Genomic DNA, 24,987 nt, shown 5'->3' on the forward strand with positions numbered 1-24,987 from the left:
AGTCTGACTATAACTATACTACAAATGACACAAGGAATGTCCTTTTTTTGAAGCAAAATTCCGTTTATTCAAATTTCAAAACTATATTCAGATTATGTAATGTCCTTCTTATTTAATGCATTACAATATGAAAACTTTAAAACTATTGTTTCACTTTTATTTACTTTTTATTGAAAATAGATTTTCTTATATTGTATGTATTTGCATATATATAACATATACAGTATATCTTGATTACAAATCCTCTTCCTGTTACTCCTTACAGTTCCTCCCTAATGTTGCTCCCATCCAGATTCACTCTTTTTCTGTATCCAGTCAGAAAAGATCAGGCTTCTAAGAGACAGCAACAAAACATAACAAAAATTAAATATAATAAAATAAAACAAAACCATTATGTCAAAGTTGGATAAGGCAAACAAAAAAATCCCAAGGGAAAGCTTAAGAATCTGTGACCCACTCGTTCACACACTCAGGAGTCCCGGAAAATACTGAACTATAGTATATATGCAGCAGATCTGGGCAGACCTGGTCCTGTGCTTGCTGCTACAGTCTTTGCAAGTTCTCACGAATCAAAGAAATATCGTTTGAAAAGAATACTGGAATTTTATTGGCATGATGAAGCTGTCTAACTTACCCTGCATTGGAAGAATGAGAGGCCAGGGAGTGCTGGGTACAGTGACAGCAGCTTCCACCACACCTGATCTCTCATAGAGACTCAGATTTGTAAATGCAAGAGGACTTAATTTGGAGGGCTGGGGAGAAAGCATAAAGCAGATTCATTTTAATGTGGGTTTAAGATCTAGATCGTACTTAGGCTTTGGATGAGTTCAGACATTAAAGAAAAACAATATTCAAAGATAACCAGGAAACTCTCTCAACTCTATTTCTCTGATCCATGGCAGTCAAACTTGATAGGTGGGGAATTATTTTATTGGATACTTCAAATATCATGTAGTTTGGATATTATTCTCTGACAACATAGTTAGAAATACTAATCTTTTAATTGTTGCATGGTTTTAAATAAATGGGCAGAGAAAGTCAAGATAACACATTTAAATTTGGATATTATCAACTGATCTTTGAGAATCTGACTTTGTAACAACTGAATAAATCAAAATTCAAAACCCATTAGATTTCTTTTTAAAGTAAACTTTTTTTTGTACTTTTAACACATCCTATGTTGCAAAATTTCATATACTGGTGATTTTATGTTTCTTAAATAGTTTCCAAACCATAAGCCTCGAGATGACTTAGCCTTTGTTGGATTTGCTCACTGTATAAATATCTTAGGCCTACCATAATCCCTGCATTGTATTTATTCATAAATGTTTGTAGAGGGTTAGGTAATTAACTAATAAATAGGTAAAGGCATATATCTCTCCAAAATTACTTTATTAAGAATGCAGAATATAGAACAGAACATACATCATATACCCTTGAGAGAGAGAGACAGAGAAACACCCAGAGAGATTGTGTGTGTGCATTTTATAAGTTTATAGGATCCAGGCATATCACTATAAATATATTAAGATTCACCAGGAAAGAATGGGGAGTGCCAGGCTTAGTGTCTATGGTTTTTACTGTCTGCCTCTTTTTAAAAACCAATGAAATAGTTTGACCCAGTATCATTTGAAGCACATTTTAGAGAAGAGTGCTTGGCAAGGTAATTTTAAGTGAGGTCACCACTCAGGTGAGGCCAAGTGAAAAGAATGAGTCAATTCCCAGTAGCACAAGTGATCAGTAAATGTGAGAGTTTCTGCTTGGAGCTTCCTGTGGAGCACGGAATGCTCTAGGTTTCTAGCCTGCTCAGCAACATGGAAGATAAATAGTGCCAGTCTTCATGTGAGCCTGTGCCCCACAGAGACATCATACTTGCTTGATTTTTATGAAGAATACAAATGAATACAGCAAACAACTGAGTTTTTTAGTAGAATATTTAAGTTCAGGAGACTTATGACATAGTGACTCTAAAGTCATGTACCCTTTAAAAATGTTCCCTGTATAAAACATTTTGTGAATGAATCCAATAATAACATACCCTGCAAAGTTGTACATACAAAACATGAACTGAGCAACGACAATAACAGTAGGCATGTCAAAGTCAAAAAGGTGAAGCTCATGACACCTTAACTCTACACAAAGAACTATAGGTAACTAAGGTGTGCTGTGAGCAGGAGAAATGCCTTTTTAATGGAAAAGAACACCAACACCAATTAGTTATCCAGTATCAAATGGTCAACCTTGCAAATATACACACACAGTCACAAAGTATACAGAGTAACAAGTTGTATTTAAGTATTTACAAATACATATTAATATGCATTCATGTTAATATTAATGAAAAAGGGACCACACATTCGAAAGAGAGCAAGAGAGTTGCCTGGGATGAGATGGAGGGTAAAGAACATTTGAAGATATGATGTAAGTATATTATAATCTCAAGAAATAAAGTAAATGATTTTTTAAAAAATGTTGTCACAACCATTTATAGACCTCCATGAAAATGTTCCTATGGAATCCAAAGGAAAAAGTAAATTCTAAAAATTCAAATACTTAATTTATTAAAACGTGTATATCTGACGATACACTATGAAATTCAGTTATGTTAAGAACTGCAAACTTTTCCACTTCAACAAATTCCATGAAGAGTTTATACTGAAATTTTAAATACATGTAGAATATTCCTCTGAATACTTCGAGGTTATAACCCTTCACATAAAGCATGAAGGAACTTGCCATAGCCTTGGATGTGTTCTAAAATGTCAATCCTATGAACTCAATCACAATTTGGCTATACTCACCTTTCTATTTTCTTAGATTTACTATAATTTATAGATTATACTGGAGCCAAGGGTTCCTTTCCATACAGAATGAAAATGAGCACACACTTTGATCAGTCATGCTTATGGTATCTTAATATTTTATTATCTGTATTTACAGAAGGAAACTTACTTTTCTCTCAAATTATTAGAATCCACTCTCTGTACATGGTGCATTGAGAGACCCTGGTTTCAAAGCAGAGAGCAGGGGGATGTGTTTCTGATAAAGATAGTTTTAAGAATTCATTTGCTATCATAGTTTTAGTTTGGGAACCAGTCATTTGCTTCTTGAATGGCATATTTTCTAGTTTCACTCATATTGTTAAGTAAAGGAATATATTAGAAACACTTGTTTCTAGCCATAGGAAAATAGTGAAATGAATTAAATACATTGATCTCATTAAGAGCTAATAATTGTATACATACTGGTCTCTATATACTCACAAATCAGATTTTCTACTACAGTGGTGAGCTGTCACTCTTCAAAGCTAGACAATGAATTATAAGCTTTGTGTTTTATTTGTAATCTAAGATAATGTGGCAACAACACAAGCCTGCATATTTTATAGTAAGTGTTTGTACGTACATACATTAACCTTCTTTCTAAAGTAGGTCTCCTGAAGTGTCATGCAGGAATGGTGGAAAAACTTTTACCTATTTAAGGGTGAGATCAGCAGCACATTTACCAACATTCACATAAGTACATTTCACATTCTCTGTGCTTCTCGTAAGTGAATGATCTTGATTTACTTAAAGAGTTTGCTCAGAGCCTCTTTCACATCCTTATTCCTCAGGCTGTAGATCAAAGGATTCAACATGGGGAAAAACACTGTGTAAAATGTTGAAACAATTTTGTCCCTATCTAAAGAGTAGCTGGTGCGGGGACGAGAGTAGATGTAGAGAATGGAGCCATAGTACAAGGTCACAGAGATGAGGTGTGAGGAGCAGGTGGAGAAGGCCTTGAGGCGTCCTTGGGTGGAGCAGATCCTCAGGATGGCAGCAATGATAAAGATGTAAGAGGCCAAGATGAGCAGGGTGGGAGTAATGACATTGGAGGCTAGAAGGAAGTACAGCACAGACTGGTAACTCTCCCTGACGTCGCATGCCAGCTTTATGAGAGGAGGTACATCACAGAAAAAGTCATCGATGATATTGTCACCACAGAAATCCAATGTGAATGTGTTGCTAGTTAATATAATTGCATTGACAAATCCTCCTGTATAGGAATATATAACCAAGGAGCTGCACACCTTCTTTGACATAGCTTGAGCATAAAGTAGGGGATTGGAGATGGCTGCATAGCGATCGTAAGCCATGGCAGCCAGGAGGTAACACTCACTATAGGCCAATCCAGCAGAGAAGAAGAACTGAGACAGACATCCAGCAAAGGAGATGCTTTTGTCTTCAGAAATGCAGGTCACTAGGATCTTTGGAGTGTAGACAGAGGAATACCAGAGATCCAGAAAAGACAGATTTCCAATGAAAAAATACATGGGTGTGTGGAGTCTGGAGTCATTGCAGATCAGTATGATGAGGGTAGTGTTTCCAAGCAATGTCAGAGAATACACTCCAAGGAACAGGACAAAGAGTATCATTTGCATCACAGGGTTGGTTGAGAAGCCCAGCAAGATGAACTCAGTCACTGTGTGATTTCCCCTCTCCATGACTCAAGGAGCTTGCACCAGGGAGTGCAGAAGTTTAGGTGTCTTTATGAGTGTGAAATGTGAATATTGTTTTTGATAAGCTCCTGTAATATAAACAGCAGCAGCATAAGAACTTACATTTCTTTTTCAGGTGATAGGAATCTCCAAGTTTAAAAATAATAATTTCAATGAATTTAATAATAAGAACACATATATATGTAGTAGCCCTTTTTGTAATCCCAATAGTAGAAAAATAGAAGCAGAATGGTTGAAACAATTTTGAGTTTTGCCTAGGCAACCTAGTAACCTCAAGTATATCTGGATTCAAAGTATGAGATATAGATTGGAAAACTCAAAAATAATGTTAATGTTGATATAGAGGACAATGAGGAGGAGGAGGAAGAAGAAGAAGAGAAGGAGGGCAAGGAGTAGAAGAAAGAAGAAGAGGACGAAGACAATCAGGAGAAAAGAAGAAGAAGAAGAAGAAGAAGAAGAAGAAGAAGAAGAAGAGAAGAAGACGATGACAATGACAGCACTTGCTACAAGATTTCATTGACAAGATGAAAGATATTTATCCATCTCTTCCAAATGGAAAAATAAAACATTTCTTTAAATTTCTGCTGAAATGGGTATATAGGAAACCATTGTAACCCATCTTTTCTGTGGAGATGAGAAGGCTCACTAAGTCTTGTGTCCTGAGTTCCAATACAAAACCCATATAAAGGTAAATGGAGATAAAGAATGCCATAAGGTTGTTTTCTGACCTCAACAGACATTCCAGTAGCATTTGGCTCCACATATCACCAACATACACACACCAAACAAGAGTTGACATTTTTTAAAAAAAAATAGGAGTTGGAGTGATGACTAAGCAGTTAAGAACACCTGCTATATTCCAGATGCTATAGGTTAGATTCTTAGCCACCCAGATGGTATTTGGCAATCACATGTAACTCCAAGTCCTGGGTGTTCAAAACACTTTTCTGGCCTCTGATGGTGTTTGGTTATACCTGATGGCAAACATTGATAGACATAAAATAACAATAATAACTAGTATGACATGATAGCCTAAAAGGTTAATAATAACACAAGTAACAAGTGGTAACAAACACTACTGAATTGTTCAACAAGACAGAAATCATGCCTGAAACTGGAAACCTTCTCTAAATGCTAATGAAGTCATGGATCTTTTAGGAAAGAATTCATCTCCTACTTTACTAAACTAGCAAAATCCCTAACAACAATCTAAACATTTGTCCTTATAACTATAGATAAGTGTTGTCCTCTCCTCCTGTCAATAGAAGGAGACAACTACAACCACATCCACTAAAATGCACATTTGTGGATTCCAGCTCCCATGGGCACACCCGAAAAAACAGCCCCACACTTAAGGCTCTGGGAACATTGTGGAAGAAGGGAAGAAAAATTGTAAGCGTCAGAGGATCAGGGAGCTTGCTGTGAGATTGTTTGTTCTAGTAATTTCAGAAGATACTTTCATAAACTCCCAATAGCTTGACTGCCTAAGCATGAGATGAGCAAGAGCATCAGACATGCCAGCCTGAGGCCTCAGCCCTACCAAAGGAACTACATTGCTGAGAGTAGAAGAAACAGTTTGTGCAGGGAGGAGAACACGAGTTGTATATCCACTACCAAATGCTCAGCCTGAAAACATGCATACAAGTGATATTACACAGACTGAGCAGATTATATTTAGAAATATATATATGTCTGTTTGTCTTCCTCCCCTGCTCTGTGTGTGTATGGGTGTGTGTGTATGTAATAACAATCAATGAGAAAAGAGGCCGTGTATTTGAATACATTACAATGCTATAAAGCTCGAAAGTGAACGTTTAAATGTGTTTTATAATAACTTCCAAAAACACGAGCAGTGAAGAGTGTTCTGTTTTAATGTGATGTAAAGAATATCTATAGTTATGATCCCAGACAGCTTACTTATGTAGACCTAACCTGATTGTCCCGTATAATACAGATGACAACAATTTCTATGGTTACAGAAACATTTAAATAAAACATTACAGATACATTTCTTAGTATATTATCATTCAAAATACCTGTCCTATGATGCTACCAAGTGGAATGTGGTGATATTGCCTTTATTGAAAATATTTTAGCTGGTCAAATTTTCACTGGCTCTCTTCTTTCTGACCTCATGATATACTTCTACTTTTCCATCATCATTCCTTTCCTCTCTGTCACTTCTTCTTCACTTCCAATTTCATGGTGACTCTAACGAGAGCCACAGTCTTCCCTGCTGTTCTTGACACGCCTCCATTTCTTCATGGGACCATTATTGTAGAAGAAGTAACTAAGCCTCACAGAGTTATGTTCCTTTAATATTCAAAACGTAATTCTTATCACTTGGAATTCAACATTTACAAGTTAACCTGGATTGCAAATTGAAAAATAGAGCATGTATTTTCTTGAGGTTGAGTGTTCCTCTGATACTTGGTGCATGAGAAAAGGACTGGCTTTGAAACTGAGGCTGTATCAATGGGAAGAAAAAAAAAACCCATGGTAATTGACAGCATACACTAGGCCCTGTGATAGCCTTCCTAACAAAAGTCATATATTTGTATTAGATCTAAAGATGAAATAGTTTTCCATTATAATTGCTAAAATACAGACTTTTGCCTTTAAAGATGGCTTTTATTGTCAGCATTTTTCTATATTAAGTGTATGATTGAGACTTCCTTCTATCAAGAATAGCCACTTGAAGCAGCTATGAATTTCTCTTGATTCACGTTGTCCCAGACTACTAATGTCTGCTATTTTATTCTCCTATCTCATTTGCTCTTGAGATATTCTGAGGCTGTCTCTTGGGTTATGCCTTCTGTATTGATTGTTTGTAAAATTTTCTTAATGTCTATTGCTTTTTTTTGCCTCTAATTATGTGAAATTCTGTTTCCCTAAGAAACTATCAGCAGTTCCAAAGGTAGAAGCAGAAAGCTGATGAAGATATCTCTTTCTCTAGCCCTTACCACATATTTTTTTTTATCAAAGAGCTATTGTGCTGATTTTAGAAACAAATACAAATCTAAAAACAAGTAGGAATTTACAAAACTCACTTAGTTTTCACCAACAGCATCGTCTTATCTGCATTTAAATCTGCATTTCTTTTACTCCTAATCCTTTATGCCAGCTCTGGATTCCCAGAGTTGTAGATTTCTGAAAACCCTCAGGATTTCATAGCCTGCAGGGAAAGAACTCACAGGACAATTAAAACTGCATGCTGATAAATTGGGTATTCTTAAATATGATGGAGGAAAGTTTTTGGTGACTATGTTGATCTCATGAAAAAGTGAATCAGTTATAATTTTTTTCATTCTCTCTTAATTTGTGTGGCAATATATCACACACACATATATATACTTTAGTTATTCATGTATCTAAATTTACATATCAAATTATGTATTTCCCTCCATAGTGTTATTTCTGTTTATTATTTCTACAAGTACATTCTACAGTTTCCCATTAATTTTATATTATCATGTGAGCTGTCTTAATCAATCACAGGGATTCTATATTGTCTGTCTACCTATGAGTTCATGGGTGTAAATGTCAGAGCAGAGGGTAAAAGGTGCAGGTTTTTCCCCAGGCTCCTTACCTGTATCTATGCTACAATGACTGCAGGCATGGTCTTTGAGAATGGCTTCTGACAGCTCAGCCTCTTTCTAGGATCTCGCTTCTATGCTCATAACATTTCCCCCTGTACCTTTAAAGACGTAGGTCATAGGAACTCTAAAAATATATACCCATAATTATGTCACATTTTTTTGAATTCACTATTACATAGATATTCTTTGTAAGACTATTCAGTCATTTTTGATTGTTCAATGTTTTTGTTTTTATTTTAATTTTTGAAATTTTCATAATGACATATGATCATATCTATCTTCCAATTTCCTTCCTACACCTTCCCCAACATGCCCTTAGCATATGCCCATCTCAACTTCTTGTCATTTTTTTATAACCTACCAAGTCAACTAATACTATTATATATATATATATATATATATATATATATATATATATATATATGGATATTGTGGGCTCATGATCTGTGACACAAGAAATTTATCAATGAGAATACATTAAAAAATATAGGCATTCCTCCTTCTGCAGGTAATTGCTACTAATAGCTTCTCATTAAGAGCCAATATTTCAAAAGTATTCCTCCATCTAAGCTGAGAGGTTGGTTGGCTTAATCTTGAGTAAAGGTCTTGTGCTAATAGTCACAGCTACTAAGAGTTCACAAGAGTGATATCTCTGTGATATCACCAAATAGTCACCATTTGCCACACTGTTCTCCATCCTACAGCCCTCACATTGCTTCTGCTTTTTATTCTATGATAATCCCTGAGCCCTGGCAGGATGATAGTGGTTGTGAAAATAATGTCCCATTTCTAGCTAGACATTGAATCTTTTTTCTTAGAACAAATAAACTATTCATTTGTAAACTTCTCAAAAATGAAAACAGCTCCTGGCTAGGACCTCATTTGCATTTTCCTTAAAGTTCTGCAGTAGTTGCAAAGAAAAGTCCTTTTTATGAGAGGGGAAGACTAGATCTCTGTGGAAATAATGACAAATGTTGAGATTTTTGTTAGGGATTCTGCTGATTTAGGAAAGTGGTAGATGTAGATTCTCCTCCAGTACCCGTGGCTTCACTAGCATGCATTAGTTTGATAGGTTTCCAGTGCAAGCCATGTCTTTCCACTTGTTGAGCAGGTCTTTTGTCCAGTTAGAAAGTTGTTGGTTACTCTAAGGTATGCTTACCACTACTCCACCCTTAGGGCTATTGTGCCATGCTGATTAACATTGAGTTAAGGAGCCCAGTCTCATTCGTTATATCTGCAAAGCACTTTTCCTCCTAAGACTGAAAGAACATTGTGGAAGAGGGGACTTAAAGACTGTAAGAGTCAGAGATCTATCAGCTAGTGTGTTGTGAGATTGTATCTTAAAATATCAGAAGCTTCACCCATAAAGTCTCACCACATGACTACTTAAACTTGAGCTGAACAAGGATAACACCACGGCCATACTAAAGCAGACAGGGAAAAGCCCATAGGGCCTCAACTCTACACAAAGAACTATAGGCAGCAGGGGGATTCTGGGGATGGGAACAGAGGTCTGCACTAGGAAAGAGCACAAACCTTTGGTGGAGAGGTTGTGGAGGAAGGGGTACCCTCATCCATTGCTGGTGGGAATGCAATCTTGTGCAACCACTATGGAAGTCAGTGTTTCGGTTTCTTAGGAAATTCAGGATCAACCTACCCCTGGACCCAGCAATACCACTCTTGGGAATATACCCAAGAAATGCCCTATCATATGACAAAAGCATTTGTTCAACTATGTTCATAGCAGTATTATTTGTAATAGCCAGAACCTGGAAACAACCTAGATGCCCTTCAATGGAAGAATGGATGAAGAAAGTATGGAATATATACACATTAGAGTACTACTCAGCGGTAAAAAACAATGACTTCGCGAATTTTGCATGCAAATGGATGGAAATAGAAAACACTATCCTGAGTGAGGTATCCCAGACCCAAAAAGATGAACATGGGATGTACTCACTCATAATTGGTTTCTAGCCATAAATAAGGGTCACGGAGTCTCCAATAAGTGAATCTAAAGAAGCTAAGTAAGAAGGGGAACCCAAGGAAAAACATATAGTTATCCTCTTGGCTAAGGGAAGTAGACAAAATTGCCGGGGAGAAAATTGGGATCTTGGGGTGGGGTGGGTTGGGGGTAAGGGGAGATGGGGAGAGAAAAGTTAGAAGGGAAGGAGGTCGGGCCTTGGGAAAGCAGGAAGATTGGGATAAAGGAAGGGTGGACAGGGGAGCACGGAACCACAATTCTTAGTTAAGGGAACCACTTTAGGGTTGGCAGGAGACCTGACCCTGGAGGGGCTCCCAGGTGCCCAAGCTGGGGTCCCCAGTTGGTTCCTTGGGCAGTTGAGGATAGGGAACCTGAAATGACCCTATCCTTGAGCAATACTGACGAATATCTTGCATATCATCATGGAGCCTTCGTCTGGTGATGGATGGAGATGGAGACAGAGACCCACACTGGAGCACTGGACTGAGCTCCCAAAGTCCCAATGAGGAGCAGAAAGAGGGAGAACATGAGCAAAGATGTCGGGACCACGAGGGATGCACCCACCCACTGAGACAGTGGAGCTGATCTATTGAGAGCTCGCCAAAATAAATCTTAAAATAAATAATATAAATTAAATCATTTTGAGGTTCTTACTTTAACCTAAGAATATAAGTACTAATAATTATGATTTACTTCAATATAAGCTCCATTGAATTAAAATATTATAACTAAATGGAAAAGGTAACAAATATTCAGCTCTATTTTGGACCCCATTGTTGTTTTCTTTTTCCAGGTATTTTATGTCAACTCACAGTTAAATGAATGTCACAATCCAGGGGATCAGTTGATATGTTAGTTATTCTTTTAAAGACTGTAATTGAAATATTTAAACTCTTATACATGCAAGTAAAGAGCCTAAAACTCAAGTTTGGAATTTCACTATTGAAAAGAAAATTGGTGTTGTCAGAATGACCTAATTATTTTATCCAGTTAATTTTCAATTGATATTTTAGAAATAAAGTATTACATCCTTCACTCCCTGGAAAAGATACTGATTGTTATTTAAATGTATATTACTACCTGCTAGACCCAGTACTGTACTCTTCACACTGTAGTCTGACTATAACTATACTACAAATGACACAAGGAATGTCCTTTTTTTGAAGCAAAATTCCGTTTATTCAAATTTCAAAACTATATTCAGATTATGTAATGTCCTTCTTATTTAATGCATTACAATATGAAAACTTTAAAACTATTGTTTCACTTTTATTTACTTTTTATTGAAAATAGATTTTCTTATATTGTATGTATTTGCATATATATAACATATACAGTATATCTTGATTACAAATCCTCTTCCTGTTACTCCTTACAGTTCCTCCCTACTGTTGCTCCCATCCAGATTCACTCTTTTTCTGTATCCAGTCAGAAAAGATCAGGCTTCTAAGAGACAGCAACAAAACATAACAAAAATTAAATATACTAAAATAAAACAAAACCGTCATATCAAAGTTGGATAAGGCAAACAAAAAAAATCCCAAGGGAAAGCACAAGAATCTGTGACCCACTCGTTCACACACTCAGGAGTCCCGGAAAATACTGAACTGTAGTATATATGCAGCAGATCTGGGCAGACCTGGTCCTGTGCTTGCTGCTACAGTCTTTGCAAGTTCTCCAGAATCAAAGAAATATCGTTTGAAAAGAATACTGGAATTTTATTGGCATGATGAAACTGTCTAACTTACCCTGCATTGGAAGAATGAGAGGCCAGGGAGTGCTGGGTACAGTGACAGCAGCTTCCACCACACCTGATCTCTCATAGAGACTCAGATTTGTAAATGCAAGAGGACTTAATTTGGAGGGCTGGGGAGAAAGCATAAAGCAGATTCATTTTAATGTGGGTTTAAGATCTAGATCGTACTTAGGCTTTGGATGAGTTCAGACATTAAAGAAAAACAATATTCAAAGATAACCAGGGAACTCTCTCAACTCTATTTCTCTGATCCAGGGCAGTCAAACATGATAGGTGGGGAATTATTTTACTGGATACTTCAAATATCATGTAGTTTGGATATTATTCTCTGACAACATAGTTAGAAATACTAATCTTTTAATTGTTGCATGGTTTTAAATAAATGGGCAGAGAAAGTCAAGATAACACATTTAAATTTGGATATTATCAACTGATCTTTGAGAATCTGACTTTGTAACAAATGAATAAATCAAAATTCCAAACCCATTAGATTTCTTTTTTAAAGTAAACTTTTTTTTTTTACTTTTAACACATCCTATGTTGCAAAATTTCATATACTGGTGATTTTATGTTTCTTAAATAGTTTCCAAACCATAAGCCTCGAGATGACTTAGCCTTTGTTGGTTTTGCTCACTGTATAAATATCTTAGGCCTACCATAATCCCTGCATTGTATTTATTCATAAATGTTTGTAGAGGGTTAGGTAATTAACTAATAAATAGGTAAAGGCATATATCTCTCCAAAATTACTTTATTAAGAATGCAGAATATAGAACAGAACATGTTCTTGGCAAGGTAATTTTAGGTGAGATCACCACTCAGGTGAGGACAAGTGAAAAGAATGAGTCAATTCCCAGTAGCGCAAGTGATGGGTAAATGTGAGAGTTTCTGCTTGGAGCTTCCTGTGGAGCACAGAATGCTCTAGGTTTCTAGCCTGCTCAGCAACATGGAAGATAAATATTGCCAGTCTTCATGTGAGCCTGTGCCCCACAGAGACATCATACTTGTTTGATTTTTATGAAGAATACAAATGAATACAGCAAACAACTGAGTTTTTTAGTAGAATATTTAAGTTCAAGAGACTTATGACATAGTGACTCTAAAGTCATGTACCCTTTAAAAATGTTCCCTGTATAAAACATTTTGTGAATGAATCCAATAATAACATACCCTGCAAAGCTGTACATACAAAACATGAACTGAGCAACGACAATAACAGTAGGCATGTCAAAGTCAAAAAGGTGAAGCTCATGACACCTTAACTCTACACAAAGAACTATAGGTAACTAAGGTGTGCTGTGAGCAGGAGAAATGCCTTTTTAATGGAAAAGAACACCAACACCAATTAGTTATCCAGTATCAAATGGTCAACCTTGCAAATACACACACACAGTTACGAAGTATACAGAGTAACAAGTTGTACTTAAGTATTTACAAATACATATTAATATGCATTCATGTTAATATTAGTGAAAAAGGGACCACACATTGGAAAGAGAGCAAGAGAGTTGCCTAGGATGAGATGGAGGGTAAAGAACATTTGAAGATATGATGTAAGTATATTATAATCTCAAGAAATAAAGTAAATGATTTTTTAAAAAATGTTTCCACAACCATTAATAGACTTCCATGAAAATGTTCCTATGGAATCGAAAGGAAAAAGTAAATTCTAAAAATTAAAATACTTAATTTATTAAAACTTGTATATTGACGATACACTATGAAATTTAATTATGTTAAGAACTGCAAACTTTTCCACTTCAACAAATTCCATGAAGAGTTTATACTGAAATTTTAAATACATGTAGAAGATTCCTCTGAATACTTCGAGGTTATAACCCTTCACATAAAGCATGAAGGAACTTGCCATAGCCTTGGATGTGTTCTAAAATGTCAATCCTATGAACTCAATCACAATTTGGCTATACTCACCTTTCTATTTTCTTAGATTTACTATAATTTATAGATTATACTGGAGCCAAGGGTTCCTTTCCATACAGAATGAAAATGAGCACACACTTTGATCAGTCATGCTTATGGTATCTTAATATTTTATTATCTGTATTTACAGAAGGAAACTTACTTTTCTCTCAAATTATTAGAATCCACTCTCTGTACATGGTGCATTGAGAGACCCTGGTTTCAAAGCAGAGAGCAGGGGGATGTGTTTCTGATAAAGATAGTTTTAAGAATTCATTTGCTATCATAGTTTTAGTTTGGGAACCAGTCATTTGCTTCTTGAATGGCATATTTTCTAGTTTCACTCATATTGTTAAGTAAAGGAATATATTAGAAACACTTGTTTCTAGCCATAGGAAAATAGTGAAATGAATTAAATACATTGATCTCATTAAGAGCTAATAATTGTATACATACTGGTCTCTATATACTCACAAATCAGATTTTCTACTACAGTGGTGAGCTGTCACTCTTCAAAGCTAGACAATGAATTATAAGCTTTGTGTTTTATTTGTAATCTAAGATAATGTGGCAACAACACAAGCCTGCATATTTTATAGTAAGTGTTTGTACGTACATACATTAACCTTCTTTCTAAAGTAGGTCTCCTGAAGTGTCATGCAGGAATGGTGGAAAAACTTTTACCTATTTAAGGGTGAGATCAGCAGCACATTTACCAACATTCACATAAGTACATTTCACATTCTCTGTGCTTCTCGTAAGTGAATGATCTTGATTTACTTAAAGAGTTTGCTCAGAGCCTCTTTCACATCCTTATTCCTCAGGCTGTAGATCAAAGGATTCAACATGGGGAAAAACACTGTGTAAAATGTTGAAACAATTTTGTCCCTATCTAAAGAGTAGCTGGTGCGGGGACGAGAGTAGATGTAGAGAATGGAGCCATAGTACAAGGTCACAGAGATGAGGTGTGAGGAGCAGGTGGAGAAGGCCTTGAGGCGGCCCTGAGTAGATCGGATTCTCAGGATGGTGGCGATGATCAAGAGGTAGGAGGCCAGGATTAAGGCGATGGGTGCCATGACATTGGAGGTCAGGAGGAAGTACATCAGGGCCTGGTATCCATCCTTCCCACCACAAGCCAGTTTTACCAATGGAAGCAAGTCACAGAAAAAGTCATCAATGACATTGTCATTACAGAAGTCAAAGGTAAAAGTTTTCTTGGTGATGATAGAAGAGTTAATAAAGCCACCCATGTAGGAGGCTGCTACAAAAAATGTACACAGTTTTATAGACATAGCCTGGGAATAAAGCAGTGGCTTTGAGATGGCCACATAGCGGTCATAAGCCATAGCAGCCAGCAGGTAACACTCACTATAGTCTAGCCCAGCAGAGAAGAAGAACTGTGCCACACAGCCAGCAAATGAGATGCTCTTGTTTTCAGAGATGCAGATAACTAGGATCTTTGGAGTGTAGACAGTAGACAACCAGAGATCTAGAAAAGACAGATTTCCAATGAAGAAGTACATGGGTGTGTGGAGTCTGGAGTCATTGCAGATCAACACGATGAGGGTGCTGTTTCCTAGGACAGTCAACATGTACATGATGAGAAACAGCACAAACAGGACCAGCCGCATGACAGGGTCAGAGGTGAATCCCAAGAGGATGAACTCAGATACCGTGCGGTTGCTCCTCTCCATGGATGTAAAGATTCTCACCTTAAAAGATAGAAAAGAAGTGTTTACTAATTACTATGCAAAAGGGTAAATCAGACTATTCCTCATGGTAATCATGGAAATCTCAGATGCAACACTCGAAGGATTCCTTTAGAAATAATTTTTATTTGGTAGCCAAATAAAATTTCTGACAAATGCTTTTTATCTGTATGTTCATTAAAAACTAGAGAAGTGTTTATATTAATAATATTCATGTTTTTAATATCAATCTTAATAACCAGATTTATTTCTGATTAAAATATATAAAGACATATGATGCACCATGAGGGATGTTAAAATCTTACTCCATGACAAATTCAGTGGCCTCATGTGACTTTTTATATATATATATATATATATATATAAAATTAAATTTGTCTAATCTGACTTGATCGCTTTTTTCTGTTGAATGCCAAACTGTTTGCCTGTTCACCAGGTTCTCATAGCTGCCTGCGTTTCTTTGCTCTGTTTTTTACTATATATTTTGGCATCATTATTCAATATTTTGAATTTTGAAAAAACTGATGAATCAATTGTGTGCTTCTCCTTCACATTCCCACCAGTCTTTATGAATATATCCTGATGACTTTAAATGGTCAACACGTGTGAAGGATTTTTAATGTTATATTTCTTGATTATGTTCTCTCATAAACTTTTGGTACTTAGGTTCTAATATCCTTAAATATGAGGTCATTTGAGATCTGAGGAAAAATGCAGTTCTGTGCGTTCCTCCCTGCACTTCCTACACTGGGGAGCGAGGCATTATTCCACATTGTAGAAATTCAGTCAGTCACATTCTTTACTGAGTTCTAGCTTCACACTGACTCTGATTATTTACCAAAATAGCCCCATTATCCAGTCAGTATTCAACTGCTCTAACGTGTGCCTCTGACATGAAGTCACTGCTGTTGCTGGTTTTGTTTTAACCTGTATAAACCTGTCCATCTGCTTGATAACTCCTAGCTCTTTCTTTGCCTGACTTGAGTCAACATGGCATCCAGAGTGGTTGGTTATGTGTAAATGTCAGTTTATCATGGTGTTCTTTAGTTTAAACACTTGAGTTATGCTTGAACCTATTCTGAAAAATGTTCATAATCTTGGAAAGGTGGTGAGGCCATGGCTTTCATTACCTTTCTGCTCAGATTCCCTACACTTCTTCTCATTATTGCCATTACCTCTTTCTGTCCTTGAATAGGATGTGTTTAATACATTCCTAGTTGTTTCTGCCTGCTGTTAAAATGCTTGTCCTTCTTGTATCTTTATAATTCTAACTTTTGTAGTCTCAGATTTTAATATAATCTCAAATGAATTTTAAAATATGTTGTTCAAGCAATCTACTACAATCTATTCTCTGACCTTTCTCCTGTTTTTAATCTGTTTTCAACTGATCACCAACAATTATTTAATATCAATATTTCATCAATTTAATATTTCTCCTATTCAAAATAAAGTTTCATTTTGACTTTTTCTATGAAATTGTGTGTCATATATTGTAAAATAATTTGTACAAAATAAAAATAGTTTTAGCAAAGCTATAACTATACAAAGATTTTCTATTGGGAAAAATCCCTGAAAACCTCTGAATTTAATCTGAATCCTAATATCTTCTGATTCTAATTTGCTTGACTCCTCATGATAGTCTTCTTAGTTTTTATTTATCAAAATCATAATCTGGGCTGGAGAGATGGCTCAGCCGTTAAAGACTGTGCTCACAACTAACAACATAAAAATCATACTTAATTATTTATAACAATTTTCTCTGATTCAAGCACAGCTAGTAATTCATATATAGTATTTCATTTATTCCTTAGAATTCTCATATTCTATGAACTGAAGCATTATTCGCAAAATTTTTAAAAAAATCACCAAATTGGGGTTTGCTAAGTAAGCTAACAATTATTCAAGAGCAAGTTTTTGTGTGCTTGTGTGTGTGCCCTGCTACTTAATCAGAAAGTCATTCCTTTCTTTCAGGTTATCAGTGGCTGCTGGGCTCTGTGGCTCTCTTAGGCTGGGCTATATTAACCTAGAGACCAGAGGATAACCCTAAGAGGTAAGAGATGTTGTCACGGGGAAGTGTAAGATCTGCCATTACCCTCTTTCTACCCTTGAATAGCATGTGTTCCATTGCATTTCTCATTGTTTCTCCCTGAAATTAGAATGTTTGTCCTTCTTGTATCTTTACAGGTCTAACTTCCATAGTTCTTCTCCCAGATCCCTATGTATTTCATGTGAAAGATAACTAATGAAAGGTTCTGCTGTCGCTACCCAGGATAGAACACTTACCTGCAATTGCCACAGTCACAACCAGCAGAAGACTACAGGGCAGATCCAGGAAACTTATTCCAGCTCAGATTCCCTTGTGTACGATTTCTTTCCTGCCTCAGGGGTTCACAGTTTTGAAAGTGCCTGAAAGGCAATTAAACAAAAGTCTATTAATTTTTTTGTTCAAAGTGAAATACAAGAAATGGCTAAGATCATGTTTAGTATTATGTATAGGAAACCACTCTTTACAAAAGCACTCTATTTTCAAAACCTCAGAAATACATACTGCAATTAATACTGTGGTCAAGCACATATGTATGGAAGTAATTGCCTTACAAATATCAAGACAAGATAATACAATTAGGGTTTGTGCCCAGTGCAGTTTCAGTGTAAAATTCATGTTTCTTTTAATAGGATGATGAGGCTGTACAGTAGAGAAATAGTTTACTACATGGATAATTTAAAACAATTGGTTTTTGAAACAGACTCTCATATAACTTAGGCTTCATCTGAGCCCTCTCTGTAGCTAAGGATGACCGTGAACTTCTGATCTTTTCTCCATCACCCATCTTTACAGATATGCACCACATGTTCACTTATATGATGAGCTGGGATGGAATCCAAGATTTTGTGAAGGTTAGATGAGCATGACTGGTTCTTTTTCATATATAAAAGATTAGGTTTTTTTTTTTTTTGGTTTTTCAAGACAGGGTTTCTCTGTGGCTTTGGAGCCTGTCCTGGAACTAGCTCTGTAGACCAGGCTGGTCTCGAACTCACAGAGATCCACCTGCCTCTGCCTCCCGAGTGCTGGGAGTGCGCCACCATTGCCCGGCTTTTTTGCTTTTTTTTTTTAAAGATTAGTTTTTTTTTAATTGGTATTTATCATTTTAATTTTTAAAAATATCTGTTTTGTAATGATGAATAAAAAAACTTTATTATATTTTCATTTACTTGAAGTATTGTATCATTGTTGTTTTAGTAACAATACCATTTGGGGGGACCAGCATGATGGCTCAGTAGGTTAAGTGCTGTGTCATAAGCCCATAAATCTGAATTCAGTTCTCTGAACCCGGAAACAGGTTGTGAAGGTAGAAAGAGAGAGCAGATTCACAAAGCTGTCCTATGACCACTTCATGCATGCTAGGGCATGAGCGTGTGCCCCCCCCTTTTTTTTTTTGCTTATTTTTTTGAGAACTCATATATTTATTTATTTATTTTTAATTTTTTTTAAATTTATTTATTTATTAAAGATTTCTGCCTCCTCCGCGCCACTGCCTCCCATCCCCCCCCCCCCATCAAGTCCCCCTCCCTCATCAGCTCGAAGAGCAATCAGTGTTCCCTGACCTGTGGGAAGTCCAAGGACCACCCACCTCCATCCAGGTCTAGTAAGGTGAGCATCCAAACTGCCTAGGCTCCCCCAAAGCCAGTACGTGCAGCAGGATCAAAAAACCCATTGCCATTGTTCTTGAGTTCTCAGTAGTCCTCATTGTACACTATGATCAGCAATTCCGGTTTTATCCCATGCTTTTTCAGACCCAGGCCAGCTGGCCTTGGTGAGTTCCCGATAGAACATCCCCATTGTCTCAGTGTGTGGGTGCACCCGTCGTGGTCCTGAGTTCCTTGCTCATGCTCTCTCTCCTTCTGTTCCTGATTTGGACCTTGAGATTTCAGTCCGGTGCTCCCATGTGGGTGTCTGTCTCTGTCTCCTTTCATCGCCTGATGAAGGTTAATATTCAGGAGGATGCCTATATGCTTGACTTTGGGTTCACCTTCTTACTTAGCTTCTCTAGGATAGCGAATTATAGGCTCAATGTCACAAGATTAGGTTTGTGATTCCTTTAAAATTCCTTATAAAGCCGGGTGGTGGTGAAACACACCTTTAATCCTAGCACTCAGGAGGCAGACACAGGTGGATCTCTGTGAGTTCGAGGTCAGCCTGGTCTAGAAGAGGTAGTTCTGAAACAGGCTCCAAAACAACAGAGAGAAACCCTGTCTCAAAAACAAAACAAAATATTCCTTATAAGATTACCTTTCAAGATAAGTAATAAAGTAATTGGCCATTTCTTTGTACTGCAGAATGCAGGCTACCAGTAAAAGACCTCACAAGAACAGCTTGCCTGCAAACATAGTTGGTTAATCTATAGCAAGTCGATTGACCTTGAATGTATGTGGGTTCTTGTGGGTTCTTGGGATAATATGCTTTTCACCTGTAATACATAAATGTTTAATCATGTAAGGGAGATGAAAAAGATATTTTTATTTATAATCTTTCACTTGAAAAACAGAATGCAACTGTTTTGACTCTTTTAATGCCTGCAAGATTCTGTTGGGGTATAAAAGCAGTGGGAAAACATGAGAGAGAGAGAGAGAGAGAGAGAGAGAGAGAGAGAGAGAGAATAAAGAAGGAAACCACCAAGAGAGTTTGTGAGTGCCTTTTTTCCTGTCCCCCTCAGATAGAAAAGTCTAGCATCACAAACTCTGCGGATTCTCATCAAAGCCCTGTTCTGCTGAAGGCTGGCCCCAGACAGCAGTAAAAAATTCCAAAAGATGTAGAAACAATCTAAATATCCACAATTGAATGTATAAACAAGGACAATGTGCTGTGTTTACACAGGGGAATACTGTGGGGCCTAAAAAGGAAGAAAATCCTGTCCCTCACAGAGATGTGGGTGGAACTGGAGAACATTGTGCTAAGCGAAATGATCTAGGTATAGAAATACAATATCTCATGATCTCATTAATGTAGAGAATCTTTAATGTTTCAATATCACAGAGGGGCAGAAAGGTCTTTGTCAGAGTCTGTGGGCAATGTGGGGTGGAAAGAGAAGAGATAAGAGGAAAGGAGATAATGATCAACGAGAAGAATTTCTTTTACAGAAGAAAATAAATTTTAGTGATATATTGCTTATTAGGACTTCCCAGTAGATAATAATGGACTATATAACTAGAATTGATAAAATAATAAAATTCTGATTTTCTTTTCACAAAAATTTCTGAGTTGATGGATATATTAGAACACATCATTGAATTAACATATATTACATTTTTATGGAGGGAAATAAATACAGTCAAAAGGAATTGATTCTCTTGAAAGCAAAACACTGGTCCTCATGACTCGTAGGTTTGAGTGCATGGCCTAGTGTTTCCTTAAAAACTTTTCAGCAGCCATGCTGTAAGAAATGCATGTAGAGTTACCGCACTTAGAAAGGAACACAATTCTAAATGGGGTTGACTCCAGGAGCAAGGTGAGGGATATTTATTTGAGCAAGGGCCATTTCTCAACTACCATGACTCTGTCTCCACCTGCCGCCATGAACTGCCTGTAGCACTCAGGAAAGAGTGAGACTTTATGAGTCCCTTCTCTCTCCATTCTGGAATGCTAATGGATCCTGTCTTGTGCCGGTCTTCTGCAGGTCGCCACCCACTACTGGGATGTGTTCATGAATGCAGGAGACATGTCATGTCCCGAAGTCCGCATTCCAGAGAACCTCTTTCCATGCTCTGGCTCTTGCATTCTTTACAGCCCCTCGGTGATGTATTTCTGAAGCTTAGGAGAGATTATATAGATATCTCATGTTGGGCTCTGCAATTAACAGTTGCTTACTCTGGGCACTTTTGACAAGAAATGAACATAATATTATTTCTACTATATGGATAAATTGAAAGTTTTTTAGGGTCTTAGACATCTTAAAATTCAACTTTACTTTGCTATGTGAGGATGTATTTTTTTCAGGTATTGCCACTCTTATGTCTGTACTCACTTTAGTTTTAAAATTATCTTATAGCCATTGTGCAAAATCATGAGTTTCTTTTTTGACATTTTCATTAATATATATAACACACAAACACATTTTTCCTCATGTATGAACTGTACAGAAAGAGAACTCTTTGAACATTTCAAAATTGCTTACTTCTTGGAGAACCTATTTCACAGATTGAGATTAGATCATGGCTTTGTAAAGTATCTCTGACATTGATACAGTATTGAATCTTTAAGTCTAAGATATCTGTCTTGTCCTAGAGCAGTGTAAATTGAAGAATTAACAATAATATTCTGACAATGGAAAAATGTAAGCAAATTATGTACACAAATTTCTATGAGAAAAACAATAACCAAATGCATCATCCAGGATTTCCTCAGGACAGATAATTAATTTTTAATTACTGGGCTGGGACATTTTCCCTTAAGTATTTAAAATTCAGTCAGTTGTCAAACATGATAAATAACTAAGATGATTTAGAAATTTTATTGTGTGTACGCTATCCTTTTCTTTCATTATATAAAAGGGCTGGGTTGCAATCTAGCAGTACTATCATTACAGTGTCACTTCTGTAAATCTGTACTTACTTCATGAATTTCACCAGCATTATCCCTTGAAGAGTTTTCTTTACATTTATAGGTGGAGAGGACAGGTATATCAAAGATTATTTCCATGAATTTCCTATGATTTGGGATACATTGTACCGATAGTTTTAAGTGCAGTAGATTTTGAGGTATAAAATTAATATTTATAATAATCAGTAATTAGTATTATCTTTAGGAATTAAATATAGATTATTATCTATGTTTAAATAATCCTCTAAAGATTTAAACAGCCTCTGTGATCTACAACATTATTGCATTTAAAGTAAGGTATCGTGAAGATGAAATTTAAGTATTTACAACTCTAATAAAGAGCATAGTAGGTAGCAATATGGTCAGATTTCCTTTTTTTTTAGAAAAGTAAATGTCTATCATGGGGAAGTTATATACTTCCTTTGGTTCATATAGTATTTCATAGACATTTTTTGTTGATTTAAGTTTTTCCTTCCTGAGAGCTCCACATTTTCCTCTTTCTTTTCCACATTTTAATATTCATTTTGGTTCAAGAAATCAGTTATTGACAAGTGGTAATCTAACATCAATATATAACATTTAATTACTACTAATTATATCCTTACTTGTTCAAACAGTGATTATTTTTCCAGCATAATTTTCATGTCAGTGATGAATTCATTAGAAATTTGGTTTTAAAATAGATTAACTTTTCTTACATTCACGAATGTTTTATGAGGTAATCTCTACTATTTTAGCCCTTAAACTACTTTGCTCTTATATTTTATTTGTAACAATAAATGTCAGTTTTGAGGAACAGATAAACCATGAAAGTAAAACACACATTTTGTCAACAAGGTGTATATGAGCCAAAGTAGACTTTAAGTGCCTTTAGAGTAATATGTTAAATATTAATAATATGATCATATCAAATTCAGATTTTAGTAATCTGCATGCAGTAGTGTGTGCCTATAATCACAGCACTTGAGAGCTAGAGAGGCAGGGATCAGGAGCTTAAGGTTGACCTGAATTACACATGATGCTTAAGGAAAGATTGTTTCACATGAGATTTTTTGTTTAAACAAATAACCATAGAAAGAACAACAATATTTGTAGCAAATTGAGTCAACCTGTGATCTATAAAATATTATTTGTTGTGATTTATAAAGTTCTATATTAAATACTCTGCTAAGCTTCTGGACATATTCTCTAGTAATATCTACACCATCTCATAAATTAATACTAACACAGTTCTCACTTATCATAGGACAGAAATAAACTCTGCTTGCCCAAGTAATGCAGTATAAAATATTAGGGTCATCATTCATGTTCTTGTCTTCTTTTCCAGAATTTGTTCTTTTAATCACTACAATATATTACTTGGCAAAATTTTCCCTGGAGAGAAGTAGTTACCAAAAAAAAAAAAAATCAAAAGTAACCTTAATGTCCACCAAATCTAACAATCAAATGTAAGTAATAAACAGCTTGATTAAATCAGAAAACGTACTGACTACATTTATGTTTGAGGTTCATGTGTAACCTTCATCTATATTTGGTTTTGTTATTGAACTAATAGTGGTACACAAGACTTTTCTGACTGATTGTAAAGATATCCAGACATTTGTTACCCACTTTATCATGGTAGCATGTATATGCTGGATGGTTTGTGTTATATAATGCCAATGAACCTTACTTAGGAAAAACATAATTTAGTCACATATTCTGGTTTCTAATCATGATGCCAACTCAACTGATTTTTTTAAGTACTTCTCCCTTCTTTTTGAGAATGGGACACAACTGTGTGTTCAGGTAGTTAGAGAGTTGGTTCCTACTCACAATAGCTCTACAATTGTGTTGTTTATAGATGTTTGTAACAGTTGAAGGTATAAGTGACTAAAGATGCTCTCTGAGGCAAATTGCACAAGCAGGAATTAAGGGATTGTCCTATTATGTGACACTTTAAAATGTAGTGTGTTTAGAAGTTTACCCAAAATATTGACGTTCTTTACATTCACTCAATTTTGTGAACACATATCTAAAGATCTGAAACTATAAATTTGATATGATTTTATTAGTATATACTGACAATGGTGTGCCTATGCATGTTTATTGTATGATCCTCTAACAAATATGTAATTATCCAAGAACTTCAGATAATTAATAAATAGTTAAATCATATAAATGCAAATCAAAAGTATTTCATGTGTCAAAGATGTAGTTTTCCTTTATAATTTTAGGATTGTCATCAATTTTTATTCTGTAGATCTAAGAGTTCTATAATGTGAGTCATATTACATGATGATTTTACAATGAGTTTTCATATATTGAACACTCATGACCAAGGCCTAATTTTGTTTTGTGTTTGCATTCAGTATCTCATTAAATTTACTGGTCACACATCAAATATTTGAAATAGATGATATTTTTGTCCAGATCTACAGATGAGCTCAACAAGGCACAGACTGGTGATATGAAGGTGTAAGGCCTCTCAGCCAAGTGTGTGAAGGAGCCAGGCACATGGGGAAGAAGACCCTCCAGAGTTCTGAAACCCTAGTCATCCACTCTCCTGACTGTGTGTCACCATGCTATTATCCATAGAGAATTCTGATCTACTGAGGAGACCAGGGATGCCATCTGTTGCCATTGTAATCACTTCTAACAACCACACTAACATTTATGTTTATAATATAAGGTCTAAGGGCTTTGTGGAGGATCTGCAAAGATGCCTGAAAACCTTCCCCTACTCTCACTTTCCCCTGTTTCCTAAGATGAAAAGAAACCTGCAACTCAGCACTTTCTAAGTCCATCCTTGCTTTAGTTCCCAGATTTCACAGTCTAGATATCGTAACATCACTTCAAATTACTATCTTACCTGAAAACTTTAAGTTCAAGTGTTCGAAATATCTCTAAGAACGGTACATGCAAATGGATATTTTGCAAGCTG

General features: G+C 36.0%; 2 protein-coding genes across 2 annotated transcripts; both read right to left on the reverse strand.

Annotated features, from left to right (window-relative positions):
* Positions 1–3,565: 3,565 nt before the first annotated feature.
* LOC121466597 (olfactory receptor 1013-like) lies at positions 3,566–4,483 on the reverse strand. Its single transcript, XM_041680378.1, has one exon. It carries the CDS (start codon positions 4,481–4,483, stop codon positions 3,566–3,568), a length of 918 nt encoding a protein of 305 aa, XP_041536312.1.
* A 10,050-nt stretch (positions 4,484–14,533) lies between these two features.
* On the reverse strand, positions 14,534–15,451 carry LOC121466612 (olfactory receptor 1013-like). The gene has a single exon (XM_041680391.1). It carries the CDS (start codon positions 15,449–15,451, stop codon positions 14,534–14,536), a length of 918 nt encoding a protein of 305 aa, XP_041536325.1.
* Positions 15,452–24,987: the final 9,536 nt, after the last annotated feature.

This window comes from Microtus oregoni, unplaced genomic scaffold (genome assembly GCF_018167655.1).
Source record: "Microtus oregoni isolate MIOR12 unplaced genomic scaffold, Mior012 000033F_ref0000390, whole genome shotgun sequence".
In the NCBI taxonomy this organism is placed as follows: domain Eukaryota; kingdom Metazoa; phylum Chordata; class Mammalia; order Rodentia; family Cricetidae; genus Microtus; species Microtus oregoni.